At 37.0% G+C, this 20473-nt stretch overlaps 1 protein-coding gene across 1 annotated transcript in view; it reads left to right on the top strand.

Moving 5' to 3' along the window:
- GLT1D1 (glycosyltransferase 1 domain containing 1) overlaps window positions 1-19133 on the top strand; it is a 34384-nt gene extending 15251 nt beyond the window's left edge. Inside the window, exons 5-12 of the mRNA XM_015878380.3 lie at window positions 426-462; window positions 768-824; window positions 5799-5894; window positions 6943-6992; window positions 7143-7186; window positions 7310-7430; window positions 11899-11997; window positions 17444-19133. Coding sequence (XP_015733866.1) covers window positions 426-462; window positions 768-824; window positions 5799-5894; window positions 6943-6992; window positions 7143-7186; window positions 7310-7430; window positions 11899-11997; window positions 17444-17590 — 651 coding nt within the window. The 3' untranslated portion in view covers window positions 17591-19133. The remainder of the gene's footprint in view (window positions 1-425; window positions 463-767; window positions 825-5798; window positions 5895-6942; window positions 6993-7142; window positions 7187-7309; window positions 7431-11898; window positions 11998-17443) is intronic.
- Window positions 19134-20473: the final 1340 nt, after the last annotated feature.

Genomic DNA, 20473 nt, shown 5'->3' with positions numbered 1-20473 from the left:
GAGGTGTTTAAAACTTCTATTGCGGGTAAATGTGTCTGTGGTTCTGAAACTAGCTGTACTTTTTCTTTGAAAACCAGTGTTTTTTGAGAGCTTCTGTAATTGAGCATCTTTTGTTTATGGCACAGAAAAAGAAGTTAATGATTATGAGAAAATACATAGAGATAAACTGAAGAAATGTGCTTTGACTGACCTGGTAATTGTGTTAATTACAAAACTAATCCCTTGATACTGTAGATGTTTGTTGTAAATGTAATTTAAAGTGCTAATTTTGTTGGCTTTTAGATTTATTAAAATGTTACTTCCTAATGATCTGTCTTGTCAAAAGAAAATCACAGTGATGAGCATTATTGTTATACTAGATTTTTTGAAAAGGCTGAGCAGATCTTTTATGATGAACTATAAATCACTTTTCCTTCTCTTCGAAGCCTGACGCTAGGAAGAAAATATATGTCCAATATCAAGGTGAGAGTTTTGAAATATTGAGTAATGCATTCAATTTATTTAGGTATTATATTTAGTACCTGTATGTTTATGTATCTATCTGTGCGTATCTGGAAATATTTTGCTGAAGTGGGCCTTGGTTTGAAGTGCTGACTCCACTGAAGTTGAACTCTTTGCCACTGCCTGTATTGTTGTGTATGAAATGAGATGTGCTTGAGAGGAATATGGAATATTGAGAGGAATATCTTTTCTTATAGCAAGACTTTAAGAGGCATGGTTCAGCTATCCAGGAAACAGGCGTTGTATTTCTCTTTTCTTCAACACAGGAATCAGGACTACTCCCACTGAAACATTTGACTGGTATAGGTTTCTACAGAATGCAGGTATGGCTCACTTTTTTCCGTATTCACCATATTTATTTTTAATAGATATAATTCTGGATAGAATTTAAGAATGTGAAGAATGTAATAAAATGGTTTAATTATATGAGAGTCATTAGATACAGGTAGAACATCAATCAGTAAACTGTTTCCATATTGTAGGTTTGTTCAGTTCTGAATTACACCAAAAGGTAAACTATTCCTGGTACGGGTCAATATCCCCTAGAAGATTAGTTAAACTAAAGTGCCAATACCTGACTGTGCTGTGTAACGGAAAGTGTGTCCTTTTCAGAAGAGCAGCTGAGGTGAGGAACTCGTAAAGGAAGGAAATATGTACTGATTTTTGTTTGGTCTTGATATAGAGTTTGTCTCTATTTTCACTAATGTGATGGCATGTAGTGCTGATGGCCTAATTTTGAATTACCTGATCTTGGCAATGCTTCAATTAAATACTTTAATACAGCCATCTTTCCCCCCAAAAGAATTTATTTGCATTTCACAGCAGTGAAAACATTTCAGTAGTCATCCATTTGATCTCTCACAGTTACATCTGTTCCCTCTGTTACTAATGAATCCTCATGATTCAATTGCTTTATCATATAAGTAAATGTATACCATTATGCCAGACTGGTGTCTAATTTTAAATTGAGCATTGTCAGGTTATTTTGTTTTAGTAAATCATGGCACACAAGCACAGTGCCATCAAGATTAATAGTTTTTTCTGCAGTGAAATGATTAGTCTCTTGCTAGCCCATCCCTAGCATTGAGTAGATCGCCAACTAACTTACAATTAAAAGAACAGTCAACAGATTGGGGAGGAGGAAGCTCCCCCTAAGGTGCAGATCATGTAATATAGCAGAGACAGTTTTTGCCTAGTTTGTACTAATACAAAAATGCAAAATAATTCATAAGGTACATCAAAAGCAAACAATAATGTAACTCAGCATCTGTGCTTGTTAAATTATAACTTGAACACTGGCATCGCATTATTCAGTGTTTGTTTTAATGACTGTTTTAACTCATCAGTCTTGTCTGTTTCCACTGCTGGTGGCAGACTAAAATTTCCACTTAATGTTGCACATGGAGGCAGGTTTTTGGCTGTACCTCTACACTTATTGCAGACTAATTAGGAGTTCCCTTTGAATTGCTTTTCTAGGGATTTGGAATGTTTAAAATTCTCCTAATGTGGAGCAATCAGTAGAAAACAGTAATACCATCATAGCACAAAAATAGTGGAATTAGGACTTTTTTTTCGTAGTCTCGACAGCAGACTTGAGAGTGATACATGAATGGTGGTGGTGTGCTAGCTGCACTATTTTCAGTGGTTGCTGTTGAAATATTTATTGGTAAAATCTACAAAAATAGATTTGAAAAGATAATTTGCATTCTAGTTACCGTGTTTGTCTTACTTGTGTGAGAGACTGTAAACAAACATAGCCAGAGCAAGGAGAAATTTCAACACAGACTTCAACAAGGCAATCATTTCAGTTTATTTAGTAACCCAGTACATTTGTAGGGATCTACTACAGTGTGGGTCAGTCTGGAGGTCAGACTACATGCTCAAAATATTTTTGTCTGCCTTTATAACCTGGAAATCTTCATACATAATAATAGGTTCTGAGTTAAGATGCTTGTCTTTAGAGAGACAATGAAAGTTTAAGTTTCTGGAGAAAATGACAGTCTAAGTACATGCAAAAATGGAGTGTGATCTCTAACGACTTAGCTCAAGGATGGGATATAGCTACTGAAGATCACAGGTAGGTTTGATGTCCTCATACCTTGATGAAAGGCTCCTTTTGATCTCTGTGGAATGTGGTTGAAGCTGTAAATCCTAATAAACACTCTTGTAAACACTTGGAAGTCATGTGATAACATCTCTGCTTATTCTTGACTTTGTTAGAAAAGTGATGTCCTTACTCATGCTTTAGAAGTGATTCTAGATTCATGTTATTTGTTTGCCTGTATTCATCTTACACATTTTGAGATAAGGAACAACCTAGGAGCCAATCAAATAGTAAATAATGAACTCTCACCTCCATGCTTTATCAGAATGTTTTCCTCTGGATGTTTTTAACATAATTCATTCTCTCGTGCTGTCTTGTAACTGAATACCTCCAAACAGTTAACCAAAAGTTAAACTAGTGTCATTGCTTCATGTAAAAAGATTATTCAGCCAGCTTGCAAATGTATGGGTAAGTCTGGATGAATCAGTCTAGATTTGAGAAAGTTTCTCTAGGGCACACCATGACTCAGAATCAAAGCCAGAAGAAGATCACACATTGTGAGTATTAATCACATTTCATCTCTTAGACACTGTATTTGGTGCCAGATTCCAGTATTAGAAAAACCTATTGAACCACAGAAGTTGGGTTCCCTTTTGATCATGCAGTTCTGCTCTGAAATTTTAAATGCTCACGCTGCATTGCTGTTTCCATTTTGAGCACTGCTCCATCATGAAAAAGGAGCTGCATAACTGGGAGTTCCACGTCAGTCTTAATCTGCCGCTGTGGCTGATTCATTTCAGCTCACCTGCAGTTTATTTGTCACCATCCCTATAGTTCCTTATGCGGCATATCAAGAAGGCATACTGTCAAGCTGATGGGAGGAGTGAGTTATCATAATCCTATCAATCATTCTTGTTGTTTTGACCTCTCGCATCTTGTAAAAGATGGTGGCCTGCTTAGCACTCTCAAGAGTTGCTGCGGCCAATACACAGCTGTTTTATAAACAAGGACAATGAAACAAGTCAGACCACAGCAACAGAAAAATATTAAGAAAGCACACTTAAATCTTTGCCTGTGTAAGGGCTGCTGTTGCAGTTATTCTGTTCCCCTTATTAGAGTTCTTATGAGAACAAAACATACTAAAATGATTGCTTTCTTGTACAAATAGTATATTTTTCTCACACTAGGGGTGCTGGCAAGGCTTGAGAAAACAACATGTGGGTGAAAAAACTGATGAAGGCATTATCTTGACACATAAATCTAGTAATTTTCAGTGAATGAGTGGCAAGCTAACAAGATGCACAGGTGCTACCTAAGCTTGATCTTAAGCAGGTAGAGAATGAGTAAAGTCCACAGTACAGAACAGTGGCTGTGATGTGCTGGTACTGCAGTCTTCTCAGGAATGTCTTTATATATTCCTAAGTGAACTGAGTTGGTGAATGTCTGCCTGTAAAAACGAATTAGGTGATGAGTAAGATCTACAGCATTCAATAAAGTAAAACTACAGCTGACTCTCACTTCACTAAATTGAATAGCAGAGGCAAATCCTTGCTCAAATAGCTCTTCTTTGACAGCTTTTAAAAGGCTTTGCAGGATCCAATCTCAGGGCGGTGTCCAATATCTGCAATTTGAGAAAAAACATTCCACAGTAGAGGAGGACTAGGTAAAGTTGCATGAAGGGAATAATCTGCTCATTTATTCAAATCACAATGGTCAAATAAGTGGGCTATTTTCTTTATTAGATATTATGTTAAGTAGTTTTACTAGTGAAATAATTAAACTGATAGTCATGAGATGCTTGAGAGAAGTATCTTTAAGTAAGTTCCACAGGACCCAAATGTAAAAATCCAAAATTCAGAGCAATTGTGTTAGTAATTTTCATTGTCAAAGCACTTGAAAATAATATCTAATAAAATAAAAACTCTGGAAGCTCTAAGATAGAAACAATATGATGTTAAGAGATAAGAAGGCATTATTTCAAGTGTATTTAATGTTGGCTATGATGTTTCAGATGAAGAGCACAGTAATTCTGTAATCTCTATATGAAAACAGTAAGACCTGATTGCTCATCGCTGTTTACCTCATCCTTCTGTGCTGACTTGCACTCTGTTTCAGAATAACTGATGGATGGGGGGTTCATAGTTTAAAATGAATATCTGCACCATACGCAGTTAAAATGCAGTCTCAGTTTTGCTGACAAGCTCTAGTTGTTTGTTTTTGTTGAGTTTGTCATGAATTGAGACCAGTGCTGCATGTCTTAAAAACAAACAGTGTTAATGGACCATTGCACCTGAATGGCTTTTTCAGTCCAAATGTTTGTGTATATTATAAATTACAAATTATTTCTTGGTCCAATAACCAGTAAAATATTATTAACCGTGTCTGCTGCAGCCACTCTTGACAGCTCAAGCTGCTAAAGTTAAATGGAACTGACTCAATAATGAACCCTGTGACAGGGAGCATATAAAAATCCCTGAACTGGATTTTAGTTTTAAAAGCAATAGCAGTTGGGTATTCACCATAATTCTGATTCTTTCCTCTGATAGACAGAGGCTTGATGCAAGGCTCACATGAATCCCATCCATTGACATGAGGAAAGATAACAAAGAATGTTTTGTTTGTTTGTTGTTGTTGTTGTTGTTGTTGTGGGTTATTGTGGTATAATTGCAAGAGGAATTTTTTTTAATGCTGAACACCAACAGGTAGAGATTTGTTCCAGTCTTATCTTATATTTGTATTTCTTAACAATAGTGTTAAACGCTTTATGACAATTGAACTTCTGCTTAAATACACTGTAGCACTGCTGGCATATTAGGGCTAGATAACTATTGACCTTTACTTGATCTTTTACAGCAACCTGTGTCTGCCCAAGCCTTGGAATATTCTTAAAACAGGTGTTGAGTACTTTTTTTATGGGTAGAATAACAGAGAAATGTAATGATTTGTATAATGGACAAAGCTGATTTGTGATGTTGGAGAATCTGATCACCTTTCTTCTAATTCCTCCAAACCCCATCCTTTTTCCATCCCTGGAAATGAACTCATATGCACTGTAGAATGATATGCACGATCATGTTCACTGCATTGATTTAAAGATTAGTGCAAGAGCAAGAAACAGATGGAACAAAAATAAGAATCCTTTAAGAACACACCCTGTTATTGCTATTTTCATTGTATGTGTTTATTCCTTAAACTTTGAAGTGGTTTAATTTTATTTAACTGCATTCATATTTTTCAAAATGTTTTGTGACAGGCATTCCTGCAGATACAGATGAGTTACGTGTATTTCTCTTGATCTGTGGACTTCGAAAAGTCAAAGACCCTCTGTATTTAGTAGATGAATTCTCAGGTAGGTACCTTGCTTGGATCCCAGATTTAGATGCATTTCTTTTAATGTCTATGAGCTGTTTTATTCATGGCAAACATTTAATAATATAACTATATTTAAAGAATGCTTGTGTATCCCACTGATCAGTTGAATGTATTGTTTCTGTACTGTGTCTTTACCTGCCAGCTGGGAATAACAGAGCATTAAAACCAAAGAATAATTTGATGCTTTTACTTGTTAGGAAGACTGTTTGGCTGCTACAATATAATATTAATGGAAGACAAAAGAAGGGTTCATCTACTTCAAAATAACTTTCTTTAGCTTACCATCCTGTGGCTGTCACATTGATCTGATGAGCGCTAAGTAATATTATAAACGTTACAAGCAAATCTTATCACCCATTGTTATAACGTTTTCTTGTAGTCATGTAGGTGAATGTTTTGCCATACTCTCACCTTGTATCTACAAAGGTTCAGATATTCTAAGCTGAGAATGTAGCCTCAGGTATTCCATTTATTTCTTTTTTTTAGGCCTTATTCTAATTTTACAATAAATGTAGTTTATTAATTCCAGAAAGCTGGTTCTGTGCATTACAGAGTTCTATTCCAGTCATGGAAGAATGGCAGATTTCTCTTGAGCATATAATAACTCAGTGTTAATTTTAATGGTTGCTGTTGCTTACAAAACAGGTAAACTTCAAATCATTTTGTCTTAGTGTCCAGGGTCACTGCATTCTCAAGAGCATTTCTCTCTAAAGATGGTTTAAAATTAATATCCAAGCTTAGTTAAACAAGTCTTGGATCATAAGGGATTTCATGAAGCAGAAATGCTAACTGCAAACTTTCAGATATGCTAATCTTTTAAATTCAGAGGAGTAATCTGAGGGCAGAGCATGAAATCAGATGCATATTCAGTCCTCTATGTAGAAATACAGTATTTAACTAGCTCAACTTTACTCTTGCAACTGTTTATATTTGTTTTAGAGGAAAAGGAATACTTTCTGTGTTTTAAAATGGTATTAAAAATGAATAATTTTGACTAAAAGAAAGATCTTCCTCTTCTCTTTTAGATTGGCACAGAAAGGAGCCTAGTGTTCATCTGGGCATAATTGGGCCTGCAGTAAGTTGTTGTAATTATTATTACTGATTTATCTGCATGTTTATTTCAAAAGAATTCTGCTTGCTTGTGTGTGAGCTATTGCAGTAATCCTTTCAAAGGGAAGGGGTAGAAGGAAAGGGAAGACCATACTAACCGTTTTCGATTTTATAGGTTGATCCACTTCTAACAAGTGAGATTAAGGAGAAAATCAAAAGGTGAGGCTTCCATCCCTGCGTCTGAACTGCTCAGACCACCTTATATCACTAAGTTTTAGCAAAAGTTAGAACACATCAACACATTTATAGGAGGTTTCCTGTTTCTTTGCACCATATTCCTAGGTCACCTGGAGTACATTTATTACAGGAGATGCCACAGGATGATCTTCATGCTGCTATGAGAAGGTGCTTTGCTGTGGTGAACAGCTCCATTTCAGAGGGGATGTCTGCTGCAATTCTGGAGGTAATTGCAATTAGGTTTTTCCACTGTAATAAGGTAACAGCAATGAGGTTTTTCACTGAGGTTACACTGAATCTGATGTTGCCTTTTCTCACTAGAAATATATGTCAACATTTTATGTCTATGTTTCAAAGCCAGAATAGACAAAACAAAACTATTTCTTTTTGCAAGTGTTAGTAGTTATGGTTTTCATGCATTAATCTGACAAACTTCTATGCTTTGTCTATTTTTTCCCTAAAGTATAGAGTGTAATTTTATCACTCTAGTTAAATCAACAATACAGATACTAGATAAGAGTTGTTCTGATTTACTGAGGTTGTCATTATTCTTGATTTTAACTGAAAATCTCTATACAGACAGGAAAGATGATTGTTTTTTGACTACGCTTTTGATTTTGCTGTTGTTGTTTCATACCAGACAAAAAACACCAACAACTATTAAAGTGCATCTGTTTACTGCACAGTAGTAGAGTAGGATTTGATGACCTGCTTATAACATACACTACTGTAAAAATCTCTCCCTCTCAGAGGAAGTGTCATTCTAATGTAGTGAAGTCTCTGCCTGAGATGGTCAACAGTAGGAAGAGCCATCTGCTAAGATCTTGTTAAATTAATAAGGCAGAAAACGATGCATAAAAATCTTTTGGTCCTAGGCTGGTTGTAACATCTTGCTTGAATTTGGAAATGCAGCTTTCATTCTTTGGAAAGTTCAGAAGTGAACCAGGTCATGAATTTGTAAATGCTCAGCGCACTCTTAGCTTGCTTTTAGCATGAGATAAGTATATAATAGATAAATATATAACCGCCTTGATTTCAAACCTGCCTTAAGGTATGAAAGAACTAGAAACCATAGCTAATTACATTGTCATTCACTACTGATATATTGGTGATTTTGCTGTAACCCACCTGTTGGAGAGCAAAATGTTTTGAATCCAGCCTCATTTAATCATTTATTTCTTTTTTATGCTTTCAGCTGTAGTATAACGGTTCTAAAAATCACTAGATTGCTATGCATATTAGATTTACACATACACACATAAAAGCCAATTTAAAGAAAGTAATCATTGGAGAGAAAGACAGCCAGTCTAGTCTACCATAGGGCAAAATTTATTCTTAAACAATACGTGAAGTAAAAAGATGTTGCAGAGCATAGAAATTGAAGAGGGGCCACAAAAAGATGCATAGATTGGGAGGAAGATGGTAAGGGTCAATCCAGAAGACAGAATGGAAATTAAAACCTGTATTTACACTGTTATCCCCTGCTTATTGTGTAGCTTGATTGCAAAGCTTGCATCACCATCCTGTACCCCTTGGAAATAGCATTAAAACACATTTGCATTCAGGTTAATGTAACAAAACAGATGGCCAATGGACTAACATGTTACTTTATGCTATTATTTGTGGAACCCGGGTCAGTAAATTATACATGCTTTCAACAATGCAAATGATTATTTTTACTGCTTAAAAATAGGCTAAGAATCTAAATTACATTCTAATCCACTTCATGCAGTAATTATTTACAGCACTACCCATTTGTTTAAGGCTAGCTAGTGCAAAGGCAGCTCCTCATCTTATGTATTTAGCCATCTGTTCTGTCTTTCAGTAGCTATAACTCATTGGTACCCATGTGTTTTGGGACCTGAAGTTTTCTGGTGTAGTGGTTACTGCCCTAGAAGTGTATGAGATAGAACAAATGTATTTCCCTTTACAGTACAGAAATTATGGAAAGTTATATACAAACTTACTGATGAATTTCAGTGAGCTGAAAACTAAAGTAACATTCAGAAATAAGTAAATGAACACACCTTATAAAAATATAAAATAAAAGCAATAAATGAATTCTGGACTCCAGGCTGAGCTATAGCGATGCCATGCTGGCCTGTAAAACCACAAGAGGAGGCACAGCCCAGGACAGACCTGACACACAGCACCATATTTGTATTTGACCAGTGCTGGCACAGTTTCCACTACTCTCTGGGCTCAAATCCAAACTCCTCTCTGCTTTGTAGGTAACTGTTGTGGGAATAAATGGCCCGTCCTGGGCTTTGCGTTTTGTCTGTTTTCTTCTTTCTCTTTTTCTTTAATGGTGCTTTCTCTTGAATGAACAATTGCTTGTTTGGAAAGTAGCCAGACCTGAAATACACTTGTGATTTTGTTTTATAAAGGGAGAGATGCAAAGAGGTGAGGAGAGGGCCTTAGGCAAGAGACAGTGAAAGCCAACATGCTTCAAAAGCACTATCAAGCTCTTCATTTTCAAGCAAAATATTTTTGCTCCCTGTTCAATGAACATTTCTGAGTGATATCAACAACAGGCAGCTTACAGAACACAAGGGCATTTCAGCCTGTCAGTGTGAATGGCTGAAAGTCTGCTGATTCAGAAAGAAGCCGATGTTTGTGTGGTAACCTCATGTAAGATCCACAGTTGAGTAATTAAAGCCAAAAGCAGTTCCAAACCTGTCAGATACTGGCACCTCCCATCTCCTGGGTAAATTTTGGCATGAAATAAACTTTGTTGTATTGATAAGTACATACTTCTATCATATATATTTTTAAAACCTACCTTTGAAAAACACGTTTATATTTATTTTAACAGCAAAGTCAGAAGAAACGACAAAATAATTCGAGGATTAATAAAAACTGTATTTCTCCTCACCAAATTATTATTTTCAATAAGAAGTCGTGTCACAATAGATTGTTACATTCAGAAATCTGGTCTGTAGTTTCTATACTTTCTGTTTGTCTATGCTCAGCTCATTAGTCTGTTTGTCTGAATTACCTCCAGCTGGCCCAGTAGTTTCTGGTACTAAGTGAAGAATAGGTTATGTCATTAAGGCTTATTATTATTTTTTAGACCTCACTGCTGCAAAGCAGATGGTTGTGCCATAAGGCCTGCTGAATTTCCATGTCCACTGTAAATTTGTCTGTAGAGGTGATTTAAGCGCAGTTTCTTGTGGATACTTTAAGTTATTAACAGATTCCATAAGTTGCAGCATTCCTTCACTGTTCAAAACACAATTGGTTCTGTACAGTATCAGTCAAGATATCAAGGTATTTTTTTTCCTCCAGTTATATAAAAAAGAAAAAGCAAATGACATGTTCTCTTGTTTTGTTCCTTGCAGTTTTATTTTCCTGCTTCACAGACTGAAGGAGAATTACTCCCCATCCAGGAGTGTAATGACAGTAATTAAAACTGCATTCACTCAGAAGTGACAGGGAATCAGTATGGAACACAGAACAGATTAAAGATTCGGGGGAGTGAATTTCACTGTCATTTAACACTGTGATACTTATGCTGTATGCGTTTTTCTAGGTTTACAGTCAGTCAGTTTACCTCAAGATTTCCAAATTCATCAATAGCAATTAAATTTTCAGGCAGGGCATGCATGAGTAACAGAGCTGATTGGCCAGGCTTTGCACGCTGGGTACTTCAAAATCTAAGTCATGTTTTTTAAAGTTGCCTGGCCTAAGGTCTCTTGGAAATGGTTTATTGTCTTTGAGTGGATGCTGTGCTGCAGCTCTGCTCCTGATTCTGCAGGCAGCTTAAAGTGCTGCTATGCTGAGATCCCACACTTCCCTTGTATATAAGTACGTAAGCACATGTGTATATATGAGAGATAAATGAATAAAGAAAAAAACTGGTATAATTTAATTCTACTACTCCTGATGTATTCCTTCATCACCGAGGAATTGCAAACCAATAGCTTTGTAGGTAATATGTTTTGAAAGCATGATGTGTTCTGAAAGCACAACCTTTTCTCCACCCTGTGTGGTACAGTTCAGTTGGGAGCTATGTCACTGCATGCATTCCTGCATTCCCTGAATGCTCAGAGGATAAGCCTGACTATAGTGATAGTGGCCAGCCAGCAAAAGCAAAATTCCTTCAGGGGTCTTATATGAGCAATAGGAATCAGAACTGAAGAAAGGAGCCAAGTGATTCCTACTCTCACTAATATTGATGCTGCCCAGATCACTCTAGTTCTGCGCATGCTGTACAAAATCTGAGATAAAATGTGTTTTAATGGAACAAGATACTCTGTTGGTGAGTGCTGGCTTTCTGTGCTGTAAACTAAATCTCTCTATGTGTGATAATGGTAAGAGTTACAGTGACAACCTTTGATCTGACCATTAATTTTATCCTCTTAAAGCCTTCCATATGTTGGGAACTTCCAGTGGGAACAAACTGCATATTTTGAGACGGAAAGGAATAAAGGATAAAACAGTTATTATTTGACTTTCTGGATTGGTTGGTTTTGAAAACATTTTGAAATTACAATACTGATAAAAATAGAAAATATTTGATAGAAGTTATGTAAAGGAGATCACTTTAGACATGATATTTTTCAACTATAATGTTGAAGAGATGGGGAAGAACTTGAATTGCTTCTGCTTTTCGTTTTGAAATTGTCAACATTAACATCTCAAAATAGCTGTATCCTAATAAACTGTTGTTTCCTTTCTCCATATTCTTCTAGGCAATGGACTTGGATATTCCAGTGCTTGCAAGGAACATTCCTGGAAATGCAGCAATAATAAAACATAAAGATACAGGACTGCTATTTTCAGATCCCCAGGTAACAAAAACAACAAGGCCTTTCACAAGTTTTCTTTCCCTTCCAAAAGTTCGGTTCACTTTCTGTTACATGCTAATGTCTCTCTGGGAACTTAACTTTTTCACTGAGCAGTTTTCCTCAGCTCACTCTAAAGCTCTAGGTGTTAAATTGCTTTACTGGAAGCTCTGCTGTTATCTCTCATTCACTTTGCAATTCGCTAAGCTTTTACTAGGTGTCAGCCTTGCTGAATGTTTGTGTAGCCTGTGCTGCTTTACAGCCTGCCAAATGAACGGGGCTCAGTTCTCATCAACTTACAGCACTTCAGTTTTGAAGGTTCCATAAGGAAGCCTTGGAATAAATGTTATGCATCTGTCATATTTCCTTTTGAGCACTAACTGAAATATGAACTCGTATTGCACAACCCAAAACTAATTGAAAGAAGTATGAGCCTGAAGTTTTAGATAAACATTATCTATAATGTCCAGCATTAAGTGTTAATATAAAGCATTGTTAAGGCAAAGATATTGCTTAGTTGGAAAATAATTAAGGACTACAATTTAGTAGTTTCAGAATAGGGTTTCTATGAAGATAAGTACCAGTGGGGAGAGAGAGCATTTTTTTTTGCATTGTGGCTTTGCTGTTATGTATTTATATAGATGTATAGAAGTTGTGTTTCAGACACAGATTCCAGTATTTAGTTCATCCACTTTTCTTATAGTGTTCCTTTAAATAAGAAACACTGGAGAGAGGTTATAGCTACTTTTAAAGCCTCCATTCATACATTTACTGAAATGGTCTATTTGATAACTTCCCAAAGTACAAAATGTATGATATTAACCTCTTTGTGGAGCGTGTGATTAATGCATCCTATTAAATGGTGCTTCATGCAGGTGAGTTCTGTTAGTTCCGTTATTTTGAAGCCATGAGAACACTCCTGCAGGCCATTTTTTCCCTTGGAATATTCAATTTTTTCCAGTGGTTTTGAAGCAAAGTTCTTTAAGTTCTGGAGTGTTTTTTGCTGGAGAAGCACTCTCTTCTTTAAATGCTCCTTCAAAATGGGATACTTTCAGGATGACGGAGGCTGAGATGTAAAGGTACTTGTAAAATTATTTATACATTTATTCCCTGCAATCAGCTCCTTGCCTCCCATATGCTTCTTCAAAACTTCAAGGATATATCATCATGTTGAACATGCATACTGATGGCTCTACTGGTATTAATTCTGATACATTCAAGTGTTTCCCTCAATGTTCTGCTTGTATCTGGCTTAGCATTCAGATACATTATTCATGGCAGACCCAATTAGCTTCATCAGACATTCTTGTATGAGGCTTCCTCTGTGAACTCAAAGCATCTTATGTTCCAAGTTCTATTTGGAATTCAAGATCAATTAAAATATGCTATATATTTCCTCAGTTAGAGAAAAGCATAATTTGAAGCACAGTAGTTCCGATGATATCTATGACTGGTTTCATTTGATTTTATAAAAGCCTTTTTATAATTTTATAGGTGTCAAATAATGTGGTAAATATCAAAATTTGCAGATGGGTCAGAAGACTTTTTGTTTGCAGGATAACATCCTAATCCCACTGCAAAGTTGCTGAACTTTCTCCTTGCACAGACATGGACAGAATGCCTAACGTTTTCACTCATGGTTTTAAAGATAAAGTAACCATTTGTTTTTGTTGCTTCTTATCTCTCCAAACCATATCAAATACAGTTTTTAAACCACTATTTAATGTCTATCAGAAGTCAAGAGCTACATTAGATCAAAAAATTTGATTAAGTTAGAACACTTCCAGTTTCAAGGCGTTTCTCATGGTTTCAATATTGGAAATAAAAACAGTGTCTCTGGCACTTTGAATATTGCTTTAAAAGTTTCAGTTTGACAACAGGAGATGGGAAAACAGGTTCTGGTAAGAATTTTTCTCTTTTTTGTTATTCTGATTACTTTGACGTTGTCAGTATCTGGTAATATATTTTCTGCTATAACCTCAGTGACATCAGCTTTGCTTGTTCTTACATTAATTCTATCAGAAACAAATCAACCAAGTCTGTCTCTGTCTTGAAGAACCTGGGCCACGTTTAAGAAAAAGTCAAAGAAATCCTCACTGCTTAACTTCAACAGATTCTGTTTTGTTGTGATGTATGTGTAGGTCAGGAGCATAAAATACTGCTTACTGTCAAGTTGTTACTGATCTGTTTGGGGGGGGGGGAGGTGGGAGGGTCTTCACAATGTGGTTAGTTAAAAAATCATTGTGTCTGGTCTGTGGACTGCTCTGTCCACTGAAAGCTAAATTGGGAGAGAGACGAACTGACTCTTATACAATGGGCATCATTTTAAGTTGTGAACGCTGTTGGTATTCTTCATTTGTTCTTGAAGGAAGTGAACTTTTATGGCATACAGGTGAGTAGGAAACTTCGGGCAGAACTGTAATCACCATTAACTATTTGCATATATGCTAAGGCTTCTTGTCTGAAAATAAAGTCTTGCCAATTGCTGATGACAATATGGAGATGGAAGTAGCAGTTAAACTAAAGGTGAAAGCTATGAAACATTTTGTCCTTGATACTACATCATCTGCACACCTTACTTTTAAATCATGGCTTGATCCAGCCATTACTTGAATTTGCAAGTTTATGGAATATTTGACACTGAGTTAATGGGATCTGAAAGAAAAAATGATAAGGAAAAGAGAATAGCCAGCTAATTTGGGGCAATAAATAATGCAAAACCACGTTAAATGGGAAGACAGGAGGAATTATTCTGCATTCTAATGTTCAAAGTTGTATGTCCAGCATCTGTGAAGGCTTACCAAAGGAGCCAAGTAAACAGAAGTAGGTAAACAAACTTTAAAGCCAGAGAGAAAGTAGCCAAGCACTGAATTTGAGTGCATGCAGGACCTGGAAGGACTACTGTTAGCAGAGAAAACTTTTGAAGTTGGTAGAGGGAAATACAGCTCAGCTGGCTGCTGGCAGCAACACACTGGTTGCACAAGGCTTATCTCTGCCAAACGTGGGTCAGTGCCATTTCTACCAGGACATCAAGACAGAACAAAGCTGAAGTTTCTAAGCCCTTTGAACCTTGCTACTGAGTAGTTTAATTTGCAATTGTGTGTGGTGCCAGCCATTACTCCCTATGGTCCCCTAGCAATACTGACCTGTTGGTCTGTGAAGTATACAGACATGCCAGGTAACTTCTGAGCTGAGGTAGATCTGTCACTATTCCGAGTTTACATACAGCTGGCATTTGCCTTCCCTGGGGTGATTCTCTGATGTTTAGGAATCATGTTCTTTTATCTGCTGAAGCTGATATGAAACGGTTTAATTGCAGACTTACTTTCATCCTATAAATAATAAATAAACCATGCATTTTACTTTCATCACTGCAGCATCAATATGATTCTTGAGGTAACTGAAAGAACATCCATACTCTTTCCCCGGTTTATTTTCTAGCTTTGTTTTCCAGATGGATACTGGTATTTTTGGGCTTCTGCAAAAGTACTGTAACTGTGAATAAGGATCTCTTTTCTTTTATCATTTATATGTTTCCAAGTTTTTGTCCTCCATAGCCACATTTTAAAAGAATGCTAATAGGACTACCTGTCAAGAAATATTACATTACTGCTTCTGTTCTTAGGTAATTTACATAAATTATTTTTAAACATTACTTTAAATAAAATCCTCCACAGGAGCATAAAATTAAAGTTGGAATGTAGTTCAGTGTGAAGAGTATTTATTACCATGATTATACAGGCAATTGGATGAAACCAGCATAAGTCATGTAAGACTTTCCCACCTTCCCTGTTCTGTATTCTTGGCAGATATGGAGGAAGGAAAAGAACAAATCTCCAGAGTTGGAGTCCTTGGCTGTATCTGCAGTGTATGATAGATGTGGCCTCAGGTTACTCACTAGACAAGACCTACCTACCAGAAAACAACTGAGTGCATGGTAGTTGTGGATGGAAAGCAGGCTGGGTGAAGTATGTATGTGGCCTTCAGGGCTATTCCATAGGTAATAGTTGGGAAGGCAGCAGGAGAGAGCCTGAAGTTTGGCTGGAGCTCTGCAATGCAGAGGAGAGAACTGGGCACAGGTGAAGTGTTTTGGGGGAGAAATGTGCTGAGATCTCTAGGCAAGAAGAGTGGGTTTTGCTTCCATCAGGTATGCAAGCTGAAAAGCATCTGTGCAAAGATTACATGTCAGAGTTTCATATATTGATAGTTTGTCTTGTCAGTGAGAGTCAGGGCAGTGATTATAACACGTTTGATGTGATTTCACATACCAGCGTGTCCCATGGGTCCCACTATAGTTACGTATTATGCATAGTCATAACTTGCATTACAACAGCAGCATTGATTCTGTAGTAACCAAAGATTTTTTATCCAGGTATTTGTTCATATACACTGGGCACTTAGATTTTCAAGTATAGTTTCCTAGTTAACCTAGTGTAGTTATAAATGCTGGTCTTATTTGTGATATTTCCTTTCACTGCTGACAGTTTGTATGAACAACTGTATTTCCTTCTGCTATCTTTTTGTTCCCAATGTCCTTACAAACTGATCTGCACCACTGATTATGTACCAATGTAGATCTTAATTTTTCCATTGGCACAATGGAAATGTTCATTTCTGAGCTGAACCAAGACATTTTGCAAAGATCAGAGCCCATTAGTAATCAAGCTGAAGTATCGGAAGTTGTCTCTTGATAGAATATTAGACCAGCTGCTCGGAATAGATTAGTTCAGGCATCAAGTCTCCTTTCACACACCTGAAGCTCACAAATTCTCTTCCCTAAAACTAAATCACAGTGGCAGACGAGCAGATAAAGGAGTTTGTTGTAATCTGCCAGTTGTAGTATTTTGCCAAATGTAGGACATTTGTCTATAGCTTTTTTAATAGAGCGTGTTGAGCTTACACTGCTGGATCTGCAACTGTCCATCTGCAGCGGCTCTGTGAGAGCCTGCAGTATCTTTATACTGTGACAGTCTTTATGTAGTGAGTTTTCCATTCTCACTACAAAATTAACAGGTGATGTCACAGCAGCAATGAGATTTAAGTAGAGCTTCGCCGAGATCAGATAAACTGATGCCAGCTGTACTCCATGAAGGGGAGCAGATGATTTTTTAATTAATTAATTTATAGCCGGCCTGGCTTCGTAATGCTTGGGTAGGCAAATGCTTTTTGTGGCATTACATTTTGCTGTATGTGTATTTGCCTTAACACTCCTGGGATTTATCTTTGATTTTAAATGATTTGGTGGGCTGAATAAAAGATATCATTATTTATTATTCATTGTTTATAAATAAACCGCACTGTTTGACCTTGAAAAAAATGGCTTTAAAACAGCTCCTTATACTGGTACGCAGATGAAGAGTTTTACTGTAGTCAAGATACAGGCATGAGTGATTTCAGTATCATAAGAACTTCAAGGAACTTCTAACTTACTGTTTTTTTTTATCTTCTTTAGGAGTTTGTTGCGCTGTCCAAGAGTTTGATGAATGACCCCATTATGGAAAGAGAAATTGTAACAAGGGCCAAAGAGTATGTGAAGAAACATCACTCGTGGGAATGTGAAAGAAAAGCCTATCAGAATCTTGTCCTAGGACTCCAGTGAACTGCCAGATCCGCCAGTCTGTGTGGAGCACTTTAATGATGGAAATGTAATTAGATTTGGGTTTCTCTGGGTTTCTTTTTGGAAGAGATAGTAAGACATGCATTATTATTCTATTCAAATGCACCAACATCACAGAAGTTGCCCGCTACTTCAGACTATCAAATTTATCTAATTCAGCATCCTGTCTCTAGTGTACCAGTTCATCACAGACAAGTATCATTTTGTAAGATCACATAGAAATATACACCTTGAACAAACACATATTTTTTGTGTAAAGCCCTCAGAAGGAGGATGATTTCTTGTATACAGTGCAGCACTTCACCACCAAGAGCTTATGTCAAACATTGTTATCATGATGTGTCTTAACAAAATGCAGTATAGAATTACAGAAGCATAGAATGGCTTGGGTTGGAAGGGAATATAAGGACCATCCAGGTCCAACCCCCTGCTGTAGGCAGGGTTGTCACTGACCAGATGAGGCTTCCAGGTCCCCAGCTTCCCCAGCTTCTCTGGTCAGCCTGTACCAGTTCCTCACCAATCTCCTCTTAAAAAAATTCCACCTAATATCTAATCTAAATCTCCCCTCTTTTAGTTTAAAGCCATTCCCCCAGTACCAGTTTTTCTTTCCAGTTATACTGATCTGAATATGTTTGGGTACATGTGACATGCACACTGAAGTACATAAAGCCAACACTCATTAAATATACGGAGTACAAAATTATTAAGATGAAAGCTCTTTCAGACTAAAAGACAGACATATCAATCAATAGAGATATTGATGTATATATTGATGAACAAAGCATTGATGCTTAGGGAAAGCAAAAAATATAGGAAATGTTTTTCACTTCCCTTAAAGGTACCTGAATTCCTTTCAGCTGAGCTCGTAGGGCTGAACAGTCACATGTCTGCATTTTCTCTTGAGTCCTGATTGTAATCATGTAGGTTTGCACAGCATCCGATGGCCATACATGGTTTCTCATTCCAGAACTGCATGGTTTTGTCCTCAGATGTGCTTGCAGGCAGAAATACTTTGTTACATAAACTACCTCTTAATTTGCCACCTTGGTTATTTATCTATTTTCTAAAATATTTATGAGAGCTATAAAAAGGAATGAAGGGAGGGAAGAGGGGGGGGTGTGGGGGGGGGGGGAATAAGGTATTTTTCAATTTTGGAACTGTTCATTCTCATTTGTGGTTCTCAGGATATATTTTAACACGCTGCTGTAGGCTGTTTTAAAGGGAGACTTACCTATACTTGAAGTCCACGCTAATCCGTGATTATGGACATATCATTGATTCCATTACTGGTCATCAAAGAACTTGTATTTATAGAAGAAAGAGTGTCACAATTTCAATCCTTACTGGAAAACTGTATGCTTTGTATAGATTTGATCCTGTCCCCATGACTGTGAGTTTTCTATTGATCTGAATGGCTATTGTGTCTGACTTTTCCTTCTCATAATAGAGTTCAGTCTTTTAAGCTTTCCTCTGTATTTTGGATGTTTTGCAACCATTGGGAGAGTAAACAAGAAAGGAATTTGAATGTTGTGTGTTGACTTCTCCAAACCATATCCCCTTCTTGCTTGTAATATGGTCAGCATTGCCTTCAATAATGTGGGACCTCACAATTCCCAAGGGCAAAACTTGCCTAATCTCAAATCAGAGAACACCTACTCACCCTTTTAAGCACATTTCTCTGATGTCGTTGTTGTGTCCTTTCACCTCCTTGTGTGTCTGCTCCAATTCTCTGCTTAGAATCCATCTACTGCTGAATGGCCTTTAAGTCTGCCACGGAATCTTTCTTTGGACATCTCTTTTAGTAGGATTAGCGGGGCCTCTTGTAGGATTGCAGTCTTTTAGGCACAGCTAAGGGAGGAACCCCTGTGACACTGATTTCAGCATGATGCATGTGGTAGGGGATGCTGACAGACAACAGCAATAAATGGTCTTTTTTTATCTAACTGAACATACTGCAGGCTGTGCTGGTCCTCTTAAAACACCTCACACATCTCCTCTGCCCACGTGTCTTTGATGCTCCACTTCTTTGGCATTAATTCATTGGCCTTCCCCACTCCCATGGCATCATTATCAACAAATAAACATGCGCGATAGAAATTAACTCTACTTCAAAGCACTGAGCTAATGGTAATAAATGATTGGAAACAGTAACGATTAGAAAGCTTTTCCCAAAGTGTAGAATGTTTATCACCAAACTTCAAGGAATTAAATAGATTGAACTGGAATTTGTGTTATTTCCAGCAAAACAAAACATGTGCAAGTGAGAAATCCTGCCGTACCCTCAGAATGTAATTAACATATGATTTTTCAGGCTGTATTTAATCTATAAATATGAAAACTGCATCTGGGAAACAGCACACTCATTTGCATGTGATAACCATACCAGGAGCACAAACAAACCCTCTGCAATAGATGCAGTTAAAAAGAGGAAGAAACCAAAATAGTGGTGAGCTCAGCCCTCAGGACTGCTTTACAGCCATCAGACAAAGCAGCGCTCATCAATCAAGGGCACTCAGCTTTGATATCATTTATCACATGGGCTTGTGTTCTGCAACATGAAGCCTGTCTAGTGAGGCTAAAAGGTTGGGGCAACAACTGCTGAGGAATTTCATAGCAATAAATTACTGTTGAATTTATGTTTTAGATTTCATCCAGTCTTATATTCCGGGCCCATAAATATTCAATGAGTCTTGTAAGTCCTTGTAAAGAAAATATTAGACCCCGTGCAGCCACTTTTAGGTATAATTATCTTTCCTGTGATTTCACTCAAACCATTTTACATTTCTGAATAATCCTTTTGTTGTCCTGCAGCCTTAATTACAGTATTTATCTTCCCCTTTTGAAGCCCCATTTCTTATCCTAGCA

Source organism: Coturnix japonica, chromosome 9, assembly GCF_054131305.1.
Source record: "Coturnix japonica strain WE chromosome 9, WE-NBRP24, whole genome shotgun sequence".
Lineage (NCBI taxonomy): Eukaryota > Metazoa > Chordata > Aves > Galliformes > Phasianidae > Coturnix > Coturnix japonica.
Note: the sequence above shows the minus strand (reverse complement) of the source record. Positions and strands in the feature narration are given on the sequence as shown.